At 38.2% G+C, this 23913-nt stretch overlaps 1 protein-coding gene across 1 annotated transcript; it reads right to left on the bottom strand.

Annotated features, from left to right (window-relative positions):
* Positions 1–12319: 12319 nt before the first annotated feature.
* Positions 12320–23436, bottom strand: LOC111784610 (putative serine/threonine-protein kinase At1g09600). Its single transcript, XM_023665262.2, has 8 exons — positions 21923–23436; positions 17843–18127; positions 16684–17001; positions 15694–15921; positions 14165–14265; positions 13966–14080; positions 13404–13871; positions 12320–13285 (listed from the first exon to the last, which is right to left on the bottom strand). The coding sequence occupies exons 1-8, from the start codon at positions 22403–22405 to the stop codon at positions 13082–13084; spliced, it is 2202 nt and encodes a 733-aa protein (XP_023521030.2). The 5' UTR covers positions 22406–23436; the 3' UTR covers positions 12320–13081.
* Positions 23437–23913: the final 477 nt, after the last annotated feature.

The following is a 23913-nucleotide window of genomic DNA, read 5'->3' as shown; positions in this document are numbered from 1 at the left end:
ATAAAACTTAATGAGTTTAAATACTAACCTTTTGTAGTTCAAACTCCTTTTTCCTCACGAACCTTTTTCGAACCACCACTAGTGTCTTCTCCACTATCCTCCGGCCTTAGAACGGGATTGTGGAATCCGGAGAGTGACTAAACTTGGGAGGAATTTTGTATATGTGAAGAGAGTGTTTGTGAGAGGTTTTTCTCAAGGTTTTTCACCAAGAAGAAGAAGACCTTCCATGTACCATGATCACTCTATTTAAAGAGTCATGTTTGCATGTTCTTGCAAATTTGAGATCACCAAATTTTGACACTTCAAATTTCACTCAAATGTTTGGGATTATGTGTCAAGCATGCATGTCTGAGTTAACCAAATTTTGACACTAAAAATTCCACTCAAACTTGTGGGGTTTATTTGTCGCAAGTTTGGTTAAACCAAATTTTGACACCTCAAAATTCCACTAACATGTAATTTTCCATTGAATGAAGTCAACATTTTGACTTTCTTCATTTTAATTCAACAATTAATTTGAATAATGAATTTCAAATTAAAGTAACATTAAATGATTAATTAATATTTAATATTAATTCAAATGCCAATCCCAATCAATTCCGACACATAATTGATTAGGATATTTAAATCTTATTTAAATATCTCAGATTCTCTCTTTTTGTTTAATTCGTAAATAAAACAAAAATGCGGTTAAATATATCGTATGTATGTAGCGCATATTCCCTAATTTGAATTCGAACACTTCGAACTCACTCGTCACACTGTTCTATGGTTTAGTCCGATATGAGCTAACAGAGGGACCTAATGGACCTATATATCGTATATATGACACTCCACTATAGCCTAGTAGTTGCACTCCCCTCACTATAGATATATTTCTGTCCATTTGATATAACCATGATTAGTAAGTCAATCCTTCACAGGTTGTTCGTAACTAGAGCTGGGTCAATTTACCGTTTTACCCCTAAAGTTACTTCTTGTTCCTTATGTCTCACTGATCCTCTAATGAACAATTGGTTTGTGGTCCAACCAGTAAACCGAATCCCTCTCAGAATAATGAGAGGGTGGGGCCCCTTGTTCAAGACCTAGAGTCAGTGCTTAAGGGAACTACCTCTCTTCTATCCCTAAAAGTGGGTAGGAGCGAATTCCATCTTGCACCCCACGTCCCCAGCCATTCACCCAGTCTTACCCCTGAAATGGGAAGCCTATTGAGTCGGCGAACTAGAGCCACTCTCACCCATGCAAATCTAAGGATAATTCCGAATAAACAGGAGTTCATGGTTAGCTCAGGATTAAAACCGAGTTACCTAGGTTATCGAATGAAAAGAAAATCAATCTCAACAGTAAACGACATTATAAAGTGAGAGTGGTTTTCTTCATGGTCCGACCTTATGCAATACTCATTGCATAGGATGCCCCCACTCACATGTCTCCACATGTACAATTTAGTGATCACATTGTTTATATCATATACAAAAGTAGGCCGCATCTATAATGTCCCCAGAATAAGGTACTCAGCCTTATCCTTATACTATAGATCATTTTGACTATATACTTGAACTTGATCCACTCTTATGTCTCTACATATAGTTCAAGTAATCATACTATAGCCAGAGTGTTCTTAGTTTATTGGATTTAGATTAATGATCGTAAAGTTCACTTTATTCAATAACAATCTTTACTGAATAAACAACAATAATAACTTTATTGAAAATAGAATATGTTTTTTGTTTACAAACTATGAGTTTTAGGACATAAAACCCAACAGTTGGCGAGCCCCGTGATCTGGATTGAAAAGTCATCGACGGATTCACCATCCTTAAAGCGGATCTCCGAGAGATCCTTCCGCAGCTGCTCGATGTTGGATTCCCGCACTCGCTGCACACCAACCCGACGAGATTTGATTCCCTCCCAGGACGATTGCGCGGTGCGCTTGGTGGAGAGAGATGCCAGCATCTCTGGGGGCACAGATCGTAATATGGCGGCAAACGCCAGTCGATCCTCCCGATACTCGATCGTTTCTCCTCCCTTTGGCTCTACGGCGTGTCATAACCCTTGCGCCTGTAGGTTGACGCGCATCAACAAGGCCCACTCATTGTAGTTGGACCTTGTTTGCATAGGGTACTAAACGATGGCGGTTGTCGTCTCCCTGATCACTCGCTCAACGACAACCCGACGTCCGTCATCACGATGTCGGCCTCTTCGTGGTGGTGATGGAGATGCCGGCACTTGGCGGCGGCGCGGAGGAGTGAGCAAGCCTGCTCGGGATGGACCCCACGATGTGTGTATTTTCGCACTTTGCATTTTCTTCTACTCGAACCTGAGACCTGTGTGTTCTCTTCCGTAATGATATACCACCGATGGCTTCAACCGGGCTCTGATACCACTTGTTGTTTTTAGACAATTAGAGGAAAATCCTTTTCTGGTGTGAGAGGAAATCGTTTGAAGGAAGAGAGAGGAAAGTCGTTGGAAGAAAATAAAACGTGTAAAAAGAACAGAGAGAGAGAATTGCAATTTGATTGGCTAAAAAGGAGGTTATTTTTTCTTGTCAACAGATTCACCTATTTAAACAATTAACTATCATAAAAATGCTGAAGAGTGGCCAACTAAATCTGTGTCATTTCTTTTCAAATGGCGGCCTACAAAATTGGTAATCCATTCGATGTGTTTGTCAAATGGTCAAAGGAAAATATTTAATCAAACTAATTAAAACGTGTAAACCGAAATAAGGAAACCAACAGGCTTTTATCTAACAAAGAATGCCTATAGAATGGCTCCACCTGAGTTAGCAGAGCTACGAAAGTAGCTGGATGAACTACTTACTGCCAGGTTCATCAGACCTGCAAAAGCCCCCTATGGAGCCCCAGTGTTATTTCAGAAGAAGAAGAATGGTAGTCTTCAGCGACTTGTTCGATCGACTAAATAACCTCTACCCATCATCATCGACTTGTTCAATCGACTACATGACGCTAAGTACTTCTCGAAACTCGACCTAAGGTCGGGATATTATCAAGTTCGGATTGCCGAGGGACATGTGCCCAAAACAACTTGTGTCACTAGATATGGGGCCTTTGAATTCCCAATCATGTCTGTTGGTAATAAACTTAAATGAAAAATGTAGTTTTTAATTTTGTTAATTTGAGTAAGTTTTTGAAATTGAGTCGTAGAAGGAAAAGGCCAAAAGAAAAAAAATGTAAGGCCAATAATCATTTTATGAAGGAGAGAGTGGGTCTATGGGGTAACCATTTTTAGCATTTAGAAAATATTTAAATTAATTTATTTTGCAGAGCAAAAGAGCAAAAGTGCAGAGAACAAAAGGTAGAGAGAAATAGAAAAGGGTTTTCAGAATTCTGTCTCCTTGTCTCTCCCCTCTCGACATCTCCTTCACAGTTTCGTGAGTGTTATTTTAACAAATTAGTATCAGAGCAAGCTTTTATTTTTACAAATTGGTATCAGAGCCGATGGCAAACATGATGGGACAAATGCTGCTACTACGATTAACGAAGACAAACTACGAGAATTAGAGCATCCAAATGAAAGCTCTTCTCGGTTCTCAAGAGTCATGGGAGTGGTCGAAGAAGGTTTTGAAGAACCGAAGGATACCATAGGTTATACGGCGGCGCAAAACAAGGTGCTAAAGGAATTGCGATCAAAGGATAAGGCAGCATTATACATGTTGTTCCGGGTTGTTGATGAGTTGGGCTTTGAGAAGATTGCAAGGGCAACTACTTCAGAAGAAGGGTGGGACACTCTAGAAAAGGTGTTCAAAGGAACCGACCAAGTCAAACTAGTGCGTCTCCAAACTCTACGTGGCGAGTTGGAGAGCATGAAGATGAAGGAGTCAGAAAATGTATTTGACTACATTACACGCATACAGACCGTGGCAAATCAACTAAATAGAAATGGAGAAATGTTACCCGAGACGCGGATTGTGGAGAAAATCTTGAGTTCGTTAACTGACAACTTCGAGAATGTTATATGTGTGATGGAAGAGTCAAATGACCTAGTGAAGTTCACGGTCGATGAGCTCGCCGGTTCTCTTGAGGCACATGAACAACGTAAGAAGAAAAAGGAGGAGACACTCGATCAAGCCCTTCAGACTAAGGCATCATTAAAAGATGAAAAGGTACTCTACTCTCAAAATATTCAAGGTAGAGGTCGAGGAAGTCGCGGAAATGGTCGAGGTGGTCAAGGTAGCAGGAAGAAAATTATAAGGAAAAGAGACAGTCGAGCCAAGCAAATTGGCGTGGAAGTGGACGCAATCAAGGACACGGTCAAGGATATAATTCCAACGTCCAATGTTATAAATGTAAAAAATATGGCCACTATACGAATGATTGTAACTCCGAAAAATGTTACAATTGTGGCAAAATGGGTCATTATGCAAGAGATTGTCGAGCCGAGGAAAAGGTGGAAGAAACCATCAACCTAGCCTTAGATGATGCAACAAACGGAGACATTCTCTTGATGGCCCAAAATGAAGAGTTGAAAACAAAAGAACACAGCGGCGCGAAAGACAATGGCGATAGTCGTGAGACAGTGAAAACTGTTGGAAATGAGGTGATACGCAGCGGATTTGGTGAAATCCTGATAGCGGAGACAAGAAAAACGAAGAAGGATGAACAACCGGATAACAGAGAGCTCGAGCTCGAAGAGACAGAGCTCCAATGGCCGGAAAGGCAATTTGAGGAAGAAAGAAGGAAGAGGATGAGAATGGAAGAGAAAATGGAAGAAGAAAAGGAAGATTTAGAAATGAAGGTTGAAAGATTAGAGAAGGAAGTGACTAAGCTGAGTGAGAATTCTTTCTATCTCAAATAGGAGAAGGAAGAGAATGGGAAGGAAATCTCTGAGCTTGTGAAGAAAATTGAAGAAGGCGTGGAGAAAGAGAATGGCTTGCTAATGGAGATTGATGCTTTAGTGGACGAGCTAGTGAAGGGGGAGAAAGATATAGAGATGCTAACTCAACGGAGAGACTCACTCGACGTGAAACTGAATCCGGTCCAACAAGAGGCAGTGAATTTACGACACATGATTGAGATAATCACTCGTGAGTAAGCCGAAATGGAGGAAGCAAAAATGGAAGTGAAAAATGTTGTTGTGGACTTGCGAAGGAAATTGAGTAAATGAGGAGTTGGTGTCTCAAATGGGCTGTTCTCGAGAAGCTCCAAATGAAGTCTCGTCAGAAAAGGACAAGCTTAGTTTGCCGCTCAAGGACAAGGAGAAGAAATTGAAGAAACCACGACTGAGCTCGAGAAAACAAAAACGGCGCAGGTGGAATCATTGAATAGAGCATTTAAGTTTATGGGGGAGTTTTGTTAGTCATAAACTTAAATGAGAAAGGTAGTTTTAATTTTGTTAATTTTAGTAAGTTTTTGAAATTGAGTCGAGGAGAAGGCGAACAGAAAAAAAAAAATGAAAGGCGAATAATCATTTTAAGAAAGAGTGGGTTTATGGGAGAGCCATTCTTAGCCTATAGAAAACCTATAAATTAATTTGTTTTCCATGGTAAAAAGCAAGCAACAGTAGAGAACAAAAGGTACAGAGCAATAGAAAAGGGTTTTCAGAATTCTTTGTCTCCTTGTCTCTCCCCTCTCGACATCTCCTTCATAGTTTCATGAGTGTTATTTTAACAAATTAGTATAAGAGCGAGCTTTTATTTTTACAAATTGGTATCAAAGCGAGCTTTTATTTCTACAATGCCTTTTGGGTTGACTAATGCCCCTGCCACATTCTACACCTTAATGAACTAAGTCTTCCACGAGTATCTCGATAAATTCGTGGAAGTCTATTTGGACGACATAGTGGTCTACAGCTCCACCATGAAAGAGTATGAACATCACCTGCGGTTAGTTTTCGAAAAGTTGAGAGAACACCAACTATATGTGAAGACGGAAAAATGCACGTTTGAGCAACAACGGATCAACTTCCTTGGACACGTAATAAAGTAGGCAAGGTAGGTATGAAAGAGGAGAAAGTCAAAGCCATCAAGGAGTGGAAGACCCCCTCCTCAATGACAGAAGTGCGCTCCTTCCTTGGGTTGGCAAATTACTACAATCGATTCATTGAAGGATTCTCAAAGCGCGCAGAGCCCTTGATCAAACTATTAAAGAAGGGAAACAAGTGGAGCTGGACTTCACGGTGTCAAGAATCCTTGGACAACCTCAAGAACGCTATGATGGAAGGGCCAGTTTTGGGGATTGCTGATGTGATGAAACCTTTCAAAGTCGAGATGGATGCCTCAGACTTCACCCTAGGGGGCGTCCTACTGCAAGAGGGACACCCCATTGCATACGAGAGGCGGAAGCTAAACGAGACAGAAAGAAGGTACGCAGCATCCTAGAAAGAAATGCTGGCAGTGGTCCACTGCTTATGATCTTGGAGACAGTACCTCCTCGGAGCCAAGTTTGTAGTCAAGACAGACAATAGTTCCATATGTCACTTCTTTGATCAACCCAAGTTATCGTCAAAACAAGCGCGTTAGCAAGAATGTGTGGCCGAATTTGACCTCCAGTTCGAACACATGTCAGGTAAGGCAAACCAAGCTACAGACGCCCTAAGTCGGAAGAGCGAACATGCGGCCCTGTGCATGTTAGCTCATCTACAAGCAAGTAAGTTGAGCGGAACGATACAAGAAAGTATGAAGGAACACCTAGCCAAAGACCCGGCCACTCAGGCCATCATGCAGCTAGCCAGAGAGGGGAAGACTCACCGGTTTTGGGTCGAAGACTATTTACTCTTCACCAAAGAAAATCGTCTTCACGTCCCTCGTTCGGGGAACTTGAGGAGACTCCTACTAAAAGAAAGTCACGACACACCATGGGCGGGCACAATTGGTGGCTGAGAACCTATGCCCTCCTAAAAAAGGGTACTATTGGCCTAACCTCCGCAACGATGCGATACAGTTCACAAAGATCTGTCTTATCTACCAACAAGACAAGGTTGAACGAAACAAAGTTGCGGGACTACTAAAACCTCTACCGGTCTCGTCCCGACCATGGGAAAGTGTTTCTCTGGATTTCATCACACACCTCCACAAGGTAGGAGAAATTGAGTCCATCTTGGTCATCATTGACAGATTCTCCAAATATGCAACATTTATCCCAACCCGCAAGTCATGCTCGGCTGAAGCGACCGCACAATTATTTTTTTGACACGGAGTCAAGTTGTGGGGCATTCCCACCAGCATTGTTAGCAATCACGATCCAAGATTCACATGGACCTTCTGGACTGAATTGTTCAATCTATTGGGGTCGAGCCTAAATGTCTACGAGTTATCACCCCTAAACCAACGGACAAACCAAAAGGTTCAATAGTATGTTTGAGGAGTTCTTACGTCACTTTATCGATGCACGACAGAAGAATTGGGTACAATGTTTGATGTCGCTCAGTTTAGCTTCAATTGCTAACAAAGCTCGTCGACAAGAAAAACTCCTTTTGAAGTAGTATGCGGTAGACAACCACTCATGCTCCACATTATTGACCACCCCTATGCTGGGAGAAGCCCTCAAGCGTATAACGTCACCAAAGAGTGGAAGCAAACCTCCGAAATAGCACGAGCGTACTTGGACAAAGCCTCCCGAATCATGAAGAAGTAGGCAGACCGCAAACAAAGAGCATTAGGGTTTCAAGCTGGTGACCAAGTTATGATCAAGCTCAAAACAATTTAGATTTTGGGGGAATCGAGACCAGCTACTAGTGCGAAAATATGAGGGACCAATTGAAGTCATTGAGAAAGTTAAAAGGACTTCATATCGTCTCCAAGTTTACCTATATGGATGAGAATTCATCCTGTCATCCATGTCAATAACCTCAAACCATTCCATCCAGACGACGAAGACCAGCAATGCAACCAAGTGACATGACCATTAGTGACGATGAAGGACTCGAGTACGAAAGAAGTAGAAGAGATTTTGGCCGAGCGAATCCATCGCATTGGCAAACCTAAGCAACTTACAGGAGTTTTTAGTCAAGTGGAAAGGACTTCGAGAAGAAGAAATCAGCTGGGAATGTGCTGACGATCTGAAGACAACCGCACCTCAGATTGCAGAGTTCGAAGAAATGAGACGGTTGACAGGGATGTCAACCAATCAAGTGGGGGAAGATGTCACGATCACGCTTGTCCAAGGCATGTTGTCCATGGCCGCATGCCCGTGACACGCTGAAACCTTTGCCTTGTACTACTTTATTGCTTTCTTTATTGCTTTCTTTTATCGCTTTCATGTTGTATTATTTCTTTTCTGTTTTCTTTAAGAGTATGACGTTTCGGCGATGTCATGACTACGCCTGGTAGTTATGAAATGCCTCAAAATGTACTATAGGGGGATACGACCAGCTGTCAACTTTTTCCTATCCGATAGTTATATGCAGTGAGCCATTGTTGTTGCTTTTTTGCCTACATTCCCATATAACACCAATTTCAATTTCTCTCTCTTGCTTTCAAAACTCTCTTTCTAAAACATCTCTCTCTCGCTTTCTAAAATCTTCTCTTGAAATCGAGACCCGAGGTTTGTATTCACGTTGCCCGACCGCAGGCAACGTAACTCGAAATAGGCTTGACTCACTCAGTGTTGAGAGTGAGTGCCGCACAATCGCCAAATCTACTGCCTAGAAACCGCGATTGTAACACATGACATCCCATTTGAATGAGGAAACATGGTGAGAAGTTTAGGGTCATTTTGGGAATGGGTCTAAGTAGTACCTCATAGACTTGAGTATCATGGTACGTTTAGGGCTTGGGTTCATAAGTTCTTGTGTTCTATCTCCGAGGATTTCTTCTTAAAACATGAGATATAACTAAGGCATATAACTTGTAAGCCCTAACTCAAAAGACATGTCTTGGGTCTTATCTTAATCTTGAGGTTTATGAGTCTCGTGTTTTATTCCTTAGACACTCACTCCCCCAAGACAATGGTACAAGACATGAACTTAAAAGCCTATATCCTTGATTCATACTAGGATTCAAATTCTAGAATCGGCCCTGATTCATACTAGAATTCAAATTCTAGAATCGGCCCATGGGAGCCCCAACATTTCTTTGGGTAAGGATCTGAATTTAGCTATAACTACTCCAACATCCCTTTAGATTGGGATCTAGATTTTGGCATTTTGGTGGCTCCGACATCTCCTTGAGTCGAGATTCAAATTCACCCTATAACTGTCTCAACATTTCCTTTGGTCGAGATTCAGATTTGGCATCTTGGTGGCCCCTGACAGTCCCATGTCCCTTGCAACATAGTTTGAGTAATGTATCGGGGGAGGTTTAGGGTGGCTTAGGTGCTTGTGATGAGTCTGGTATAATGGCACCTAGCATTCTTAATGTCATGGTACCTAGCGTTCTTAAGCCTACCATGACATTAAGGGTGGCCTCCAGTCTCGGACAAATTGGATGTGTAGTATTTCCCTACACACGACTCACACATGTGAGTGTGAATCCCCAGGGCGCTTGCACACCCCCTGGACTCTCTGGTCAAGCTAATCTGTAGCGACGTCTGGAGGTCAGTGGAACCCCATAATGTCATGTGCCTCGTGAACACTCTCATCTGTGTGCATTTGCACTTGTGCGCATTCGCGCTCATCATACGGTGCGCGTCCGCACTCATCATCTCTAAGGGAAGTAACCCTATGCTTATGAACATACAATATGCATGAGGTCCCTCTAAATCTAATTATACGTCTCTTCTGACACAAGACACAACCCTCTAATCTCATCTCTTTGTTACACTGTGTAACACCTACTCATGGATATTTACATTAATATCATTTCTAATCATGGATATTTACATTAATATCATTTCTAATGTAACACCTACTCATGGATATTTACATTAATATCATTTCTAACTCTTAAGGTTGTGTCCTATGTCGATCTACGACATGATGCAATATGGCATACAACATCATAAGGCTTGTTCAACATGGAAAACATCATCACGTTAATAACATCGTCATGCATATATCATACTCATCATAGAAGTCATTAAGTGCATCACATATAACATGTACGTCATGCATCCAAACATAATAACGTACATTTAACATACATCACAACATGGCATACTCATACATCATCATAATTCAAACAATTTTTAATCTATCCTATAGTAAGGCCACCTACCTGATTAGCTGGTGTCAACAATTTATCCTTAATGAAAGTTCGGTTTTGCCCTTCATATCCAAGCCAACCTATATGAATCCATGGCATCAATTTCACGTTCAAGTAACTCATACACTAGTTCATGTGCTAGACTTCATGTAGCATTAAAGACTTTGCATGGATAAAGTCTTAGAACGTTATAATATACATCTAAATATATATACATATTACATATATATTCTATTTATATTAAGATTTCATTTTTTATTTTTTATTTAGAGTGAATACTTTCTTGTCTTCTAATATTCTTTCGGCTTTGTCTTTGAAATTTTGTTCCAAGATATTCTCGGCCAATTTTGTACCTGATGTCAATTCTAGATTCTTACTTTACTCCAACTCTTCCCTTTTATTTTCTCTTTCTATGTATTTTTTTTCTTTTGATTTTGTATTTTGGCAATTTCCTTTTTCGTTCTTTACCGCTCTCTTTTATCTTCTTCTGTGTATTCCTCTTTCTGTGTATTCCTCTGTTCTTTCTTTCTTTTTTATTTCTTTTCTTTTGATTTTGTTAACAAAGTGGTCTCTCTCATCTTTTCTTATTTCTCCTTTCTTTCTTTACTTTTGATTTCTTTTTTTTTTTTTTATTTTGTTAACAGTATTTGACCTCTCTCTAATCTTTGTATTTTTTCTTGTAGGTTACATATTTTAATTAATTCTCTTTCCAAATCTTTCATTTCTCTTATCTCTATTTTTTTTTTTTTTTTTCCTCTTCTTCCTTTAATTCGGTTAACCTTTAAATTCTTTTCTTCTTCTTCCTTTAATTCGGTTAACCTTTAAATTCTTTTCTTCTTCTTCCTTTAATTTTGTTAACCTTTAAATTCACAAATATGACCAATAAATTCTTCTTCCCAAATCTTTCCTTTCTATCATCTGTATTTTTTTTTTTTTCATTTGGATCTGTTTTCCAAATCTTCATCTCTTTCTAATCTATCTATACATTTAAATTTAAGTGAGAGTGTTCTTGCGAGTTTTAATGGACTGCTAATTTCTATTACATATTTAAATAATTGCAACAGATTAATATTGTTCGATAAGAGAAAAATGAAAAAGATAAATCTGACTACTAACATTTTTTCTTTTATATATATATTAAACCTAACGGGCGTTGCAATGTACACGTTTAGGCAAAGTAGCTTAAGTAAGGCAAGCAAGGTGAGCAAGATGACTAGCCAATTCACCCTAGATAGGTTGCTTAGCTTAGGTGAACTACTAAGGACCCTAATAGGGTCTCATATGCTAGAGAATTAAGACATAGGAACTTCAAGCTTAGAAAGTAGTACTTAGCTAGGATATGAACCTAAAAATATTTTATACTTATCCTAGTTGCTTGTAAGGACAAAAGTGGTCTAGAGTTCTGCAACTTTAAAGGGAGGTAGATTGAGTCTTAGTCTCCTTCCAATATTTTTGTCTCGATTGTGGTTTTTTTTTTTTTTTTTTTTTAATAGTTCAAACTTATGTTTTATATTATGTATATATGTATATATGTTTGATGTTTAAATTTTCAGTCTCTCAAAAAAGAAATTTTTTATCATCTTTTTCACTCACTCTGCATGTTGTGATTCTTGGTTTAAAATTTTGAAGAGGGAGATCTAACAACCTAATTTAAGTTGAATAAAAAATCATTGTTCGAGTAGGAGATGGAGAAGATATGATACGATATCTTTTCTTTTTTCTTTTGTAGTGTCAATCACACTAGCCAATGTGCCCTAAGTTTGTTGATTGATTAATCTTCTCTCCCTTAATGTTAACACTATCCCTAAGACAGTTTTAACCTTGGTACCTCTAAATTTGAAATTGGTTCGTGATAGAGATTTGATTACAACCTCCTTACGTAATCATAAGTACTAGCAATACTTATAAGCATAGTTCAAGGGTTCTAATTTTTATCCCACCTAACTACAAAGCAGAATTAAAAGAATTGGCATACCTCCATCCTCGACTAGCTCCTTCTCATCACCTGAAAAACATGAGGAATCTTAAACAAGTACAAAAATTCACTAAGTAGTCTAATTTTATTCTCTTAAATCGTGTCCTCAAGATGTACTAGGTACCCCTCTTTTTTTTTCTTTTTTTCTTTTTTTTTTATATGATTGTTGGCCAGAAAAATAATCTTGTTCAAAACTTTCTCACCTAACGCCCACATTAAGCAAACAAACGTAGGCACACAAATTAATCACATCTTAATCAATTTACATCCACACAAATACACACAGACAAATTACATAAAGCAAATCAACAAGAAAGAGATAACCCTCAGAACAAATCAACAAAGGCAATCACAGATTGCTTTTGAACTTCGTCAATGGAAGATCCTTCTCCATCCAATGCTCATTTCCTCGGCTTCCATCAATGGAAGTTCTTAAAGCACTGTTTTCCATGATGCACAATTTTCCCAAATCCAAAAATTCATATTCAGAGTAAATATTGAGCCAAATGTCACATAATTAGGAGTGAATAGGTGAACAAGAACAAGTTGATCATCGTAACAACTCTGTTTAGCAGCTCTGTAGTGGTTGTATTTGACCAAGTGTTTCAAAAACAATAAGGCATGTGGAGGGGGGAAAACTTCAATTTGGAGAACCCCTACTGTACTGTACCCTTTACAACACATAAAACTGATTAGAAAAACATGTTAGGCTGTACAAAGAATTCCTTAGCAACTCATCCGTGCCAAGGAGACAGACCTCTATCAATTTCTGGATCTGAAACCCATTTTGAATGGATTTCATTGTCTTTCTTCATTAAATGTGTATTAACATCTGAACTCTCAAGTACGGTCGACGAAACTACTTGAAACTACTCAACCGTACCTCCTTGCAGCTTGTGCAAACTTCATGAACTTCCATATGGAAGTCTCACCAACATTTAAACAATGCTGTTCTACATGAGCTTCTCTGTCCTGCTTGGGCGAACTTTCGACAGTTTTAAAGCTCAATTGCCGTTTCTCACATGGTGAAGCAATGACTCCGATAGACTTTTGTCATTGTATGTCTTTCTTGTCTTCGCTTTGTCTATACGAGCCTTACGTACCGCATGCTGGATTTGTTTCTCGTGCTCTTTTAACATTTCCTCAAGGTTTCCACCAGGAGGCATCAAGGGTCCTGAATAATGAATTCTCTTTTTCGGGGCGTAATTCTGATGAAAGACAGAAAATTGTTAGCGATAAAAACTTTAGAAGATCATAGAATGCTTTATCAAAAATGGACCATACAGCTTAAGCAAAGAATGATATTAATATCACTGGATACTTTACCATAGCAGACTCTTTTCCAGATGACTGATCATCTATCTTATAAGAAGACTTCGGACTTTCTAGTAAATGGTGAGACCATTCATGCTTTTCTGAAGATTCGCCACCATTGAAATGGTTATATGACACATTAAAACACTCTTCTGGCCAACGTGAATTACTACTACTTTCTCCACCACAGCTGAATTGCAAACCGCCTTGACCTGCAACGGAATTGGAATACCGGGATAACTGTCCAGAACCATGGTGCATATAAGATCTTTGTTTCCTAAGTTCTGCGCCCTTTTCCCCGACTGAAAAACCTCCTGGAGTATCACCCCGACTCCTGTTCATGTTTCGTGAAGAACTCGAAGCATTAGGTTGAGTTTGTGTTGATTCTTTAGGGGGATCAATGCAAAAGCCAGAACCTCCGTCCTCTTCAGGATTATACTTTTCACTGACACTTGAAGGATTCTGCTGCCTTAGTTTCTTCTGAATTTCACAAATGAACTAATTCATAAGTCCTCAACTTAGAGTTAGATTCTTCTAAAACACTAATTAAATGCATCTGGAACCTTCTAATTACCTGTATGGATGTCTGCAATTCAGCATTTGCATCTGGTGCAGGAATAGCTTTAGGTTCTTTCGGAAACTTTCGAGCTGCTTCATGTTCACGTGCTGTACTGATAGGAGCTCTTCTTCTGGTTTTGCAAAAATAGAAGAATGGATGATTTTAGAAAGAGAAGCCAGGGACCAACTGAATATATAATTCACAAAGAATGTACCTTCGGTTTTCCTCATCACGAAGCTTAACATCAAACTCCTTGCTTGGTGGGTACTTTGGTAAAGTAGAAGGCTCCGATGGAAGCGGTTTTGTAGTAAAGAACTGAAAGAAAATGTAACATGAGAATCAAGCACATGACGAAAGAATTAAGGGATAAATTTATTTTTGCCAAACAAAACGTAATATTATTAGCCAACGTGAGCATAGCTCAATGTTAAAAAGCATAACACTTCCTTCCTTCCATTGAGATCAAATATACGAATTTCTACGACGGGAATTAGACGAGGGATTCTCTCTCCCCCATCATTTTTATCATTGCTGTAAATTGCCGAAGTCTACTTCTAATGAACCATAAGCATTTTTTAGAAGCGCAAACAGTACTTTTAGAAATGCTTTGAAAAGAAGTGCACTTAAAACACATTTTCTAAAAGTCATCCCATCTCATTAAGTAAGCTTGGTTGCAGAGACTCCCACTGGGGTCCAGTGGAGAGATTCAATATGGAAACATCGACTTTAACTAGCAATCTTTCAACTATTTGTAATAGACTGAAGACGCCATCCTTCTTCTATACAAAAGGGGAAATTGGAATCTCTCTCTGATAATGTCAAGGTTTCCGAACAGTACTTTAAGCGATCCTTAAGCTCAGTACTCACTGTCAGTGGGGCTATTTATAATTTTATCTCAAACAACTTGGTCCGAGAGTTCGAATTCCAACCAGTTCGACAACCAGTTGTGTTGTTAAGAGCACGGGGGTTTGTAAGGGAGTGGCATTAATGCTTCCAAAACTGAAAGTGGTAAAGGATTTCATATTTTATCAAAAAATTTATGGTAACAATGGAAATATGTACCCACCCCTCTGTGGATGTTAAAACCCATAGACAAGGAAATATTGATGGAAACATTAACATGTTAATAGATATTTAATATCATGCTACTACTAATGTTGTTCTTTTACTTTTGAAGTTCTTCAGCTTAGGTATTTTAAAAGAAATGGTTTAGTAGGTTCGATGGGAATTGGATACTTAAAGGAAGGCCTTGCTCTGTTCGTTTATGTAATCTTAAAGGGTATTAGGCCTATTTATTGTATTGAAGTTATTAAATATCTTCTTTTACTCTTTTGAATAATCTCGCTTTGTTGCTTTAACTTGGTCTAAATTAAATTAAATGTTCCTTTTTGTAAATATAATTGGGAGGGTTTATAATAAACTTGGTTTGGGCTTAAACTTCCATCAACTTCTTTTGCAATTACATTTATTTAAACAATACGATTGTTTTATACAACATTCTACCCGCAACATTAATTCAGCTCTAATTAAAATGTGCAATCAGGTCCAATTTCTAGTGGTTCGCGCAGGATAATCTCATCAGCATACTGCCAGCGTCAAAAACTAAATATTCCAAGTACAGGACAAGCATGAACTTGTATACCCCAAAAATCTAAAGATCTGAAATTCATAAAAGAAAAAAAGAAAAAAAAAACGGAAACAGAAGATTTGCCTCGAAGCATATTCATCGAAAAAGAAGATTACCTCGCTTTGAAGGGCAGAGGAAGCTGTTCCACGACCATCGGGTTCAACCGCAAGAAGTACATCCAAAAGGGCCAATGCAGAGGAAGGGAAGTCTTTGAATGTCTCAGCAAAACATCGCTTGTAAGGATGTTGAGGTTTAAAGATGGTGGCATGAGGTAATTTTGATTTTTTCCAGTACTCTTCAGAAGGGGAGCCACAAAGTTTGAAGATCTTATGTAGTTGCTCCACCTGTTGATGGTGGCACATTTAGTATTACAATTTACATCGACAAATATGAAAGGGTCATCAAATTGCTGCGTCAAAAAATTTAAAGCAATTAAAAAATATAACATTAAACCAAACTGAAGTACACATCAAAAGCTTGCACGCAGAAGAATCTTTATGGAAAATGAAATGAAGAAAAACAAAGAAAGAAACCAATAAGAACTTGATGAAAAATCAATGTTCTTAAGTAGATTCATGAACTAGAACTTCAAATCTTGCATGGATAGAAATATTCTTTTGAATGCCAAAACAGGGACATTAAGAGCAGATGTTTAAAACCCACAGGGGGTGGCCATGAAGAAGAAAATGGACAGAAAAGGTGGTTTCAAGTATAGTATGCACATCTATAAACCAGGTTTCAGAAACCCGTTGTGTCAGAAGAGTGCAAAAAAAACTACCATAAGTTTTGCACAAAGAACATTCCATTTTTTGTTTATTCCCTCTGATTATTTGCAATATACATCACTGCCGTATCATAGCAATGAACCATACTTCTTGCATTTAATACCAACAGTGGCAGACATGACGAAAGAAATATTTCTAATTTCTAGCAAGCATTTGATCTACATTCATCGCTCTTGAATTTCTTTGGCAGAGCATGGCTCATGCATTTGAAACTATGTCAAAAAGATAATAAGTAGGAACAAACACCGTTCAACTTTAGGGGCCAAGTGAATGCATATTGCTTTGAGTTAATTGCATAAAAGGCCATTAGATAGATGATACCTCTGTTCTTCCAGGCATGATAGGCTTCCCAGCATACAGTTCTGCAAGAATGCAACCAGTACTCCACAAATCTACAGAAACTCCATAGTCCGTTGCACCAAGCAAAAGCTCAGGCGGTCGATACCACAACGTTACCACGCGACTTGTAAGGGGCTGCTTTTGTCGGGAACGGAAAAAGGTTGATAGACCAAAATCACCTATCTTTAGAGTACCATTATTATCAATCAGAAGATTTGATCCCTTGATGTCACGGTGCAAAATTCCCTGGGCATGGCAATGTTTAAGGCCACAAAGCAGCTGTTGCATATAGCATTTTATCTGCACATTAATATGAAACAGGCATATTAAGTCTAGATTCAGTCTTGAATCATTACCATTGCTATACAAATGAATTAAGGTACAACTCATTGATTTCAAATTCATCTTCCCTTTTATACCTTTGGAAAAAGGTACTGTATCATACGGATTGAACAAGCATAAATCCTCACATTTTCATGGTCAGTTGAAACACTATTATGAGAAGGAACCTCACAAACCATTCACCTAAACTGAAGTATCCGTCAGTTGCTTCGGAAATGTTTTTGTGATTATAGCCTTTTGATGATTATTAAATTAGAAGGCTCTCAGCATTCTTCCCACCAGTTTTAATCATAAAAATTATACATTGAGAAACAACGAAAAAATTCATTTCTTGTATTTGCATGGAGGGATGTAAGTATGGGTTCTCATACTCTAATATCTACAGCTGAAAATTTCACTTCCTATCAAAGAAAATAGTAATAGTATCCACATTTAGAACCTTTATAGGACTTATAATTCTTTTTTCTTTTTCACTAACCTTTGAATGAAATCAGTGATTTATTTATTTAAGCAAAAAACATAAATAAAAGACTAAGATATGCCGGCACATCATTGGTTTTTTCAGTATTACTCTTGACGCAGGATATATGTACACAATTACATTCCACAGTCAACCCTGCACTACAACCTTACAATTTTAATATCATCTAAACGCATGTTTTCGAACACCGTGTGCATGCAAAAATGTCTTTACTTACTCTTTATCATGTTTGTTCCTGAGTTCCTGCCATCGAGATTTCCATTTACCATTGTTCCTTAATTATCCAAGTTGTCACAATAGCAGGGAAAAGTAAATCACCTGCGATTCAGTGAACTTGATCCCTGGGGTTGCCGCCAACCCTGCAAGATCATGTTCCATGTACTCAAATATTAGGTATAGACTGCCAGAAACCCTTGAAGTAATAAGACCTTCAAGCTTCATAACATTGGGGTGGTCAAGCCTTCGCAGGATGAGGATTTCCCTGGCCATGAAACGAACACTTTCAGGATCCATATTAGCAAATCGCACCTTCTTCAACGCAACAATCTTGTTTGTTTCAATATCGCGGGCCCTGTACACGCTGCTGTATGTTCCTTGTCCAATCTACGTTCAGGATATCCAAAAAAGAATTGGAATGTAAAGGCCAAGATATACATGTCAACAAACAGACAGTTCTATATTAAATTTCATATTTTTTTAGCAGCAATGAAATATCTGTTTTGTATCAAAAATAGAAACTTTTGAGCAGCAAGAACAACCCTGGAAAGAAACAGGCTCAAGTATAAAAAGTATATGAAAGAAGAAAGAGAATAGGTGACAATCATGTTAAACTCTTTGGAGGTATCTGACTAACTAAAAGGTGGTAGTATTACCGATCGCATTTAAATAATGTAGACAAAATGTCCAAAAAGATGAGAAAGAAAAATAAAAACCTCCTTGGATACAACTTTTCATTACTGAATAGTTTCTTTCATTTGCGTCAATCAACAAAGTATTGTACCATTGTATGTGTTGGCATTTCTAATAAATGAAAATTAGTAGTAAATCTTTGTTGTTGACATTCTATAATTATGATATTTTTAATTTTGTTGTTTTCCTTATTTGTTATGAGAATGGATCTCTTTTCCTTATTTGTAATTAGCTTGTACATTGTTGAATACACAGAACATGTTATTCCACTTAAAACCAACTATTCCCCCCCTATTTTGCTTAGTTTTTCTAGGATAAAAATATACGTTTGGTCCATGGATTTGAACTTAGTTTCAATTTGGTCCTTGATTTTTCAAAAACTAACACTTTGGTATTTGAGATTTGAATTTAGTTTCTCTTCCATCCTTGAAGTAGAGAAATGTAGTTCATTCAAATGAAAGAAGAAATACAAAAATGGCATGCTCGCCACAATATTATACTTTTAAAAAATAAAACAGCTATTATTTCAGATAAATAAAAGTGCAAAAACAAGGCCAACAAAAAAGGATCTGCACGGACAGAGCCAAACAAAAACAAATAAAACACCAAAGAGAGGCATATTTATGGATAATGGATAGTTGCTGACAAAAGTTAATATCAAAATCAAATAAAACACCAAAGAGAGGCATCAAAGTAGGTTACACTTTGTATCTCCTTCAAACTTTTTTTAATCGAACATCCAAGCTTTAACTGAAAAAAAAAATGGAAGAATAGAAAAGGGCCGACAATGGCCAGAACACCAGGAGGACCTACAAATAGTAGCTCAAAAGGAGCCAAATAGGGCCTATCCTAACAAACAAAAAAAGGGCCCCATTTCAAAGAATAAGGCTTAACGAATTAAAACTCCTTAGACACAACGCCCAGAGCAAGACATTAAATCTAAATACGGACCAAATCTCGTCCAAAAATCACCCCACGCCCCTAAAGTTCCTATTGCTTCTCTCTATCCAAATGCTCCACTTATTCTTTTTTTTTGTTTTTTTAGAAGAAACAATTTCATTGATATGTGAAATTTGTAAAAAGGGAAAGAACATTCACAGTGATTACAAGAGGCTGTCTCAATTGGCTAAAAGAGAAATGTGGCTATAAGAAGTATAGAGATTTGATCATCTACACCAAGAAATAGCATAATAAATAACTACATCAAAGATCATATCAAAGGACTGCTTGCTGTTTAAAAAAAAACGTCGATTACGTTCCTTCTAAGGAACCCAAAGAAAGGCTTGGATGATGAATCCACAACATAGCTTTGGTTTCCTTAAAAGGGTGACCGAACGATACATGGTGAGAAAGTCCTTGATATCCCAAGGGATAATCAGATGCCAAATGCTCCATAAAAAGCAGCAAACAAACTAGTCCTCCAGAAAACCCTACCCTTCTATCAACAAGAAGAATGAAATAGGTCTCCCTCGAACATTAGACAACACTCCCTCTATGGGTCAAACAAACTCCAAAAGGCCTCAAACAAAACCATTCAAAATCTTGAAAATTGGTATCTTAAGTGCAGATGATCCAAGTCCTCAAAAGCTTTCCAACCCCTATGTTTGTGTTTGGCTGGTGAGTTGGGGGTAAAGGGGCAAGGGCTACACAAGTGGTTAAAGAAACAACCACAAGAACCCTTTGAAAGATCTGGTGATTAACATCGAATATCCCAACTCACCAGCCAAACACAAACATTATCCAACAAGGAGATTAAAGTAGCAACGTCTAGAGCCTCCTTATCAAACAAAGTCCTTTAAATGACAGTCAAATGAGTCAGAAGAACCAGAAGAGGGGAAAGTCAAAGAAACAGGGCACAACCTCAAAGATGAGAGATGATAAAGATGAAAATAAAGAAGATACAGAGGTCTAGTTCCCCCAGAAATCCTCCCAAGAAAGAGTACTCAAGCGATCCCAAACACAACACTAAACAAATTTGTAAAACGAGGGAAAACCCAATGATCACTTTCCAAGGATGCCTATAAGGGCCTTTAAATCTTTGACCCAAGGCCCCAATCGAACGTATGAGGACCATACTTATTCATAATAACCTTTTACTGTAGAGTTTGATTTCAGAGGGAAACATCATAAGCATTTAGCAACAACAAGACCCCCCCACTTGTTCCCACAGAAAATCCATCATAATTTTCTCAAGGCTCTTGCAAAAAAAAAAAAAACTGGAAGTAAATCAAAATCCCACTAAGCATAAATAAGATAAGAGTTCTTCTCCATCCCTTCAAAAAAGGGCCTTCCAAGAAGCCATCCTCCTTTAGATCCTTTACTCAACAGGATTCCAAAACGAAACACCTAAAACTATAACCTAAATGGAGACCAAGGTAAGGAGTGGCCACCCCACAACCAAGGAAGCCTAAGAATTAAATTTGCCCACCCCAGAGTTGATGCCCAGAAGCACAGTCTTAGATTTGTTAATCTTTAAGACCAGAAACAAGCTCAAACATTGACAAAATATGGCTAAGACTCTAACCCAACCAAACAAAAGTAGATCATATCATCAGCAAATTGGAGGTGCAAAAGATGATGATTCTCTCTCCCCACATGGAACTTCCTCCCAAAAACTTTCAACGCCCTTAAAGATCATCATGTTTCTATAACAACATTAAGGTATGATGCAACCTGGCTACTACTTGAAACTATACAATTTCAACTTGAGAAACTTGTACATATTTATATTTCAAGTTGATGGCCATTAAAGACTTGAATTTCAAACTTTTGAACCATGATAGAAATCTTGAGGAAAAAGAAATAAAAGATCCAAGAAACATATCTGATTACTTCAACATTTCATTTCCCATATAAAATAGTTAACAGTGGAAATTTTTAGATTACTCTTTTGGTATGGCCCCAATGTGCTGAATAATTGGTTATATTAAACAAGAAGTAGTATTTTTCTTTCTTCCAACAATATAATTTGAATTCAGTCCATTCTCCCTATGGTTTCAAAGCCTTGGGTATGTGTTCTGGGACAGATAATGGTTGTTTTCGTATAAGAAATTTTTGGAGTATTGCCTAGTCCATTCTTATCAGTAATTTTCATTATAGAAATTAATTGATTCATTTCCCATAAAAGGGATTACAAAAAATATACCTATCTTAGTTGGTGCAATAAATTTGATTTCAAGGACTCATCTGTAAAGCAATAGCCAGCGCACACATTACGAAAAGATATAACTCATAGCATGGTAAAGAGAAGTAGAAATCACTGATTTTAAAAATGAACAGACAAACACCATGGCTATAAATCTAAGCCTCTATGAGGAAATTCCAATTCTGAAGAAGAACCCTAGCGATAAAGGTACTCAAGAAATATCTTATAAGACAACTCTGGCTAAACAGATAAAAATAAAACAAGTACAAACCTAAAGATAAGAAATATAAACAGTATAACAACTAAAACTAAAAGTAAAGGTACAAAATCGAAATCCTACCAACCTTATCCAACTTCTGAAAAGAGTCTGCCTTTCTAGGAACCCATCCATTGATTGCTTCTCCAGCCACAGATGCCAGCCAAGAAGGCCATCCAGCAATAACCAAAGCCCCCTTTTCCCCATTAACAACATTGGTTATTCTAGGTGTTGCATTACTATTATGTACTCCTACTCTCTTTCCTCCATCTTCCATAGTTGGTCGTTCTTGACGCAGTGACTTGGCAGTGGCAGCTTTCTCAATGGGTGCTGCCTTCTCAACATCATCCGATTCAGATGTTGATCCAGCATCTTCTTCACCATGATGGTTTGTTATCAATCGCGCCATTGCATCACTTTGCCCTCCATCAGCATGCAACACCGGTTCTTCTTTCCTCAATGAAGCCCCTAGATGCCTGGAAGATCTATTAGTCTTCAAATGTCTTTCTTTGGAATGATTCTCAGCAACATAGTCGTCTGATGGAATTCCTTTAGAGCAAATGCAGCCCATACTTCCACCTCAGAGTCTCAACAGGATATCCAATCCTACAAATTTCTCTACCAGAAGTCCAAAACAAAACCCAATTCCTTCCTCCAACAGTCTCAATGGCATAGAAGAAGAAACAACATCCGCTCTTTAAATAATCATGTATAACTTAAAGAATGTATAATCTTCTCGCAACAAGAATCCAAAGTGTTCTCTAATGATTCACTGCCAGGAATATAACGCATGGACAGCTTGAAAATTTCTCAAAACTGGAAAAGAACGAGATAAAATCCAGATCCCCTCTCAAAATGAAATAGAAAAGATCTTCACAAGCCCGATAAACAAACTTCCCAGAGAGAGTGAGAATGGAAGACAAAAGAAAAAACACCTTAAGGAAGGTAATCAATCAATCCAGTTCCAACCAATGCAAAGCGGAAAGAAAATTCCCAAATGGGAAACACCTACTCCACCCCATTCAAACGGCGAGCCCGAGAAATTCTAATTTGAGGGATGTGATCAGTTGAACATCAGTTTGCATCCAACTCGAAAAACTAAAACACCCAAAACACAAATACTTTTAGGGAGTCGTAAGAACAATGAGAAAACTGGTAAGCCTTTTCGGATTAGGGGAAAACGCGTGAAAGATTCTGGATAGAGAGAGCGGAAAGGGGGCAGAGAAGAGGAATTTTCGGATCTGGGGTGAACCGATAAATGCGAATAGCCAGAGCTTTTGATTGGTAAAATATGCAGAAACAAAGTTAGCTTCCTTTTGTAACGAAGAAGCAACAAAAGAGAAACAATTCTCTGGATTTGTGTAGAGATTTAGAAGAACCGAAACAAGTCCGTTGTGAATCGCATTAGAGCGGAATAGGAGGAGGGGGGTTCCGTGAGGGGGAGACGAAAATGGAGAGGAAGTTGAGAAGAGGAGCACGTGGCAGAGGGAGAGAGAAGGGGAATTTGAATGGCAACGTCAGAGAAGGAGAATGGTGGAAAATGATGGCCCGCCGGAGATTTTCATAGCTCAATTTCCATTGCGATTGATGTGTTTGATTGACTGAGGTGTTGGGATTTGTTGTCGACCTCGACGTGGGCCGACGGGACGTTTGGGGGAAGCGCCCCGTTGGGACCCTCAAAAACTCCCCAAAAACTCCATTTCAGTTACTACCACCGAGTTTTAGGCATACCCAAAGTTTCATTTTCTAAATATCACATTTCTATGATGCTTTTACATTAATATATCTATATATTTTATAAATTCCCATAAATATATATTATTTATTAACAATATATAATATAAATAATAATAACAAAAGTTTTAATATTACCTTTTTTTTTTTTTCTTTTTAACCTTAAAAGGTTCCAGAAAAAGGAAATTAAAAGTTGGTGCCATTTTTGTAATTTTTATTTATTTAAAAATAGAAAAGGGAAAATTGGTACAAAGTTCAATGTTGGACAATAGCTAGTTGTGCATTGATTGACGCCAGTGCGTCTAACTTCGTACTCCTTTTTGTTTCTGGTTGTTCATAGTTATT

The sequence above is a fragment of the Cucurbita pepo genome, chromosome 8 (genome assembly GCF_057944985.1).
Source record: "Cucurbita pepo subsp. pepo isolate OVF chromosome 8, ASM5794498v1, whole genome shotgun sequence".
Lineage (NCBI taxonomy): Eukaryota > Viridiplantae > Streptophyta > Magnoliopsida > Cucurbitales > Cucurbitaceae > Cucurbita > Cucurbita pepo.
Note: the sequence above shows the minus strand (reverse complement) of the source record. Positions and strands in the feature narration are given on the sequence as shown.

Excerpts from the sequence above, each read along its gene's own strand:
- LOC111784610 (XM_023665262.2), bottom strand. The coding sequence starts at position 22,405 with ATGGGCTGCATTTGCTCTAAAGGAATTCCATCAGACGACTATGTTGCT. Across the intron at positions 15,922-16,683 it reads TCATGCCTGGAAGAACAGAG|GTGGAGCAACTACATAAGAT; the intron begins GTATCATCTATC and ends CACCATCAACAG. Across the intron at positions 14,081-14,164 it reads CGTGATGAGGAAAACCGAAG|AAGAAGAGCTCCTATCAGTA; the intron begins GTACATTCTTTG and ends TTGCAAAACCAG.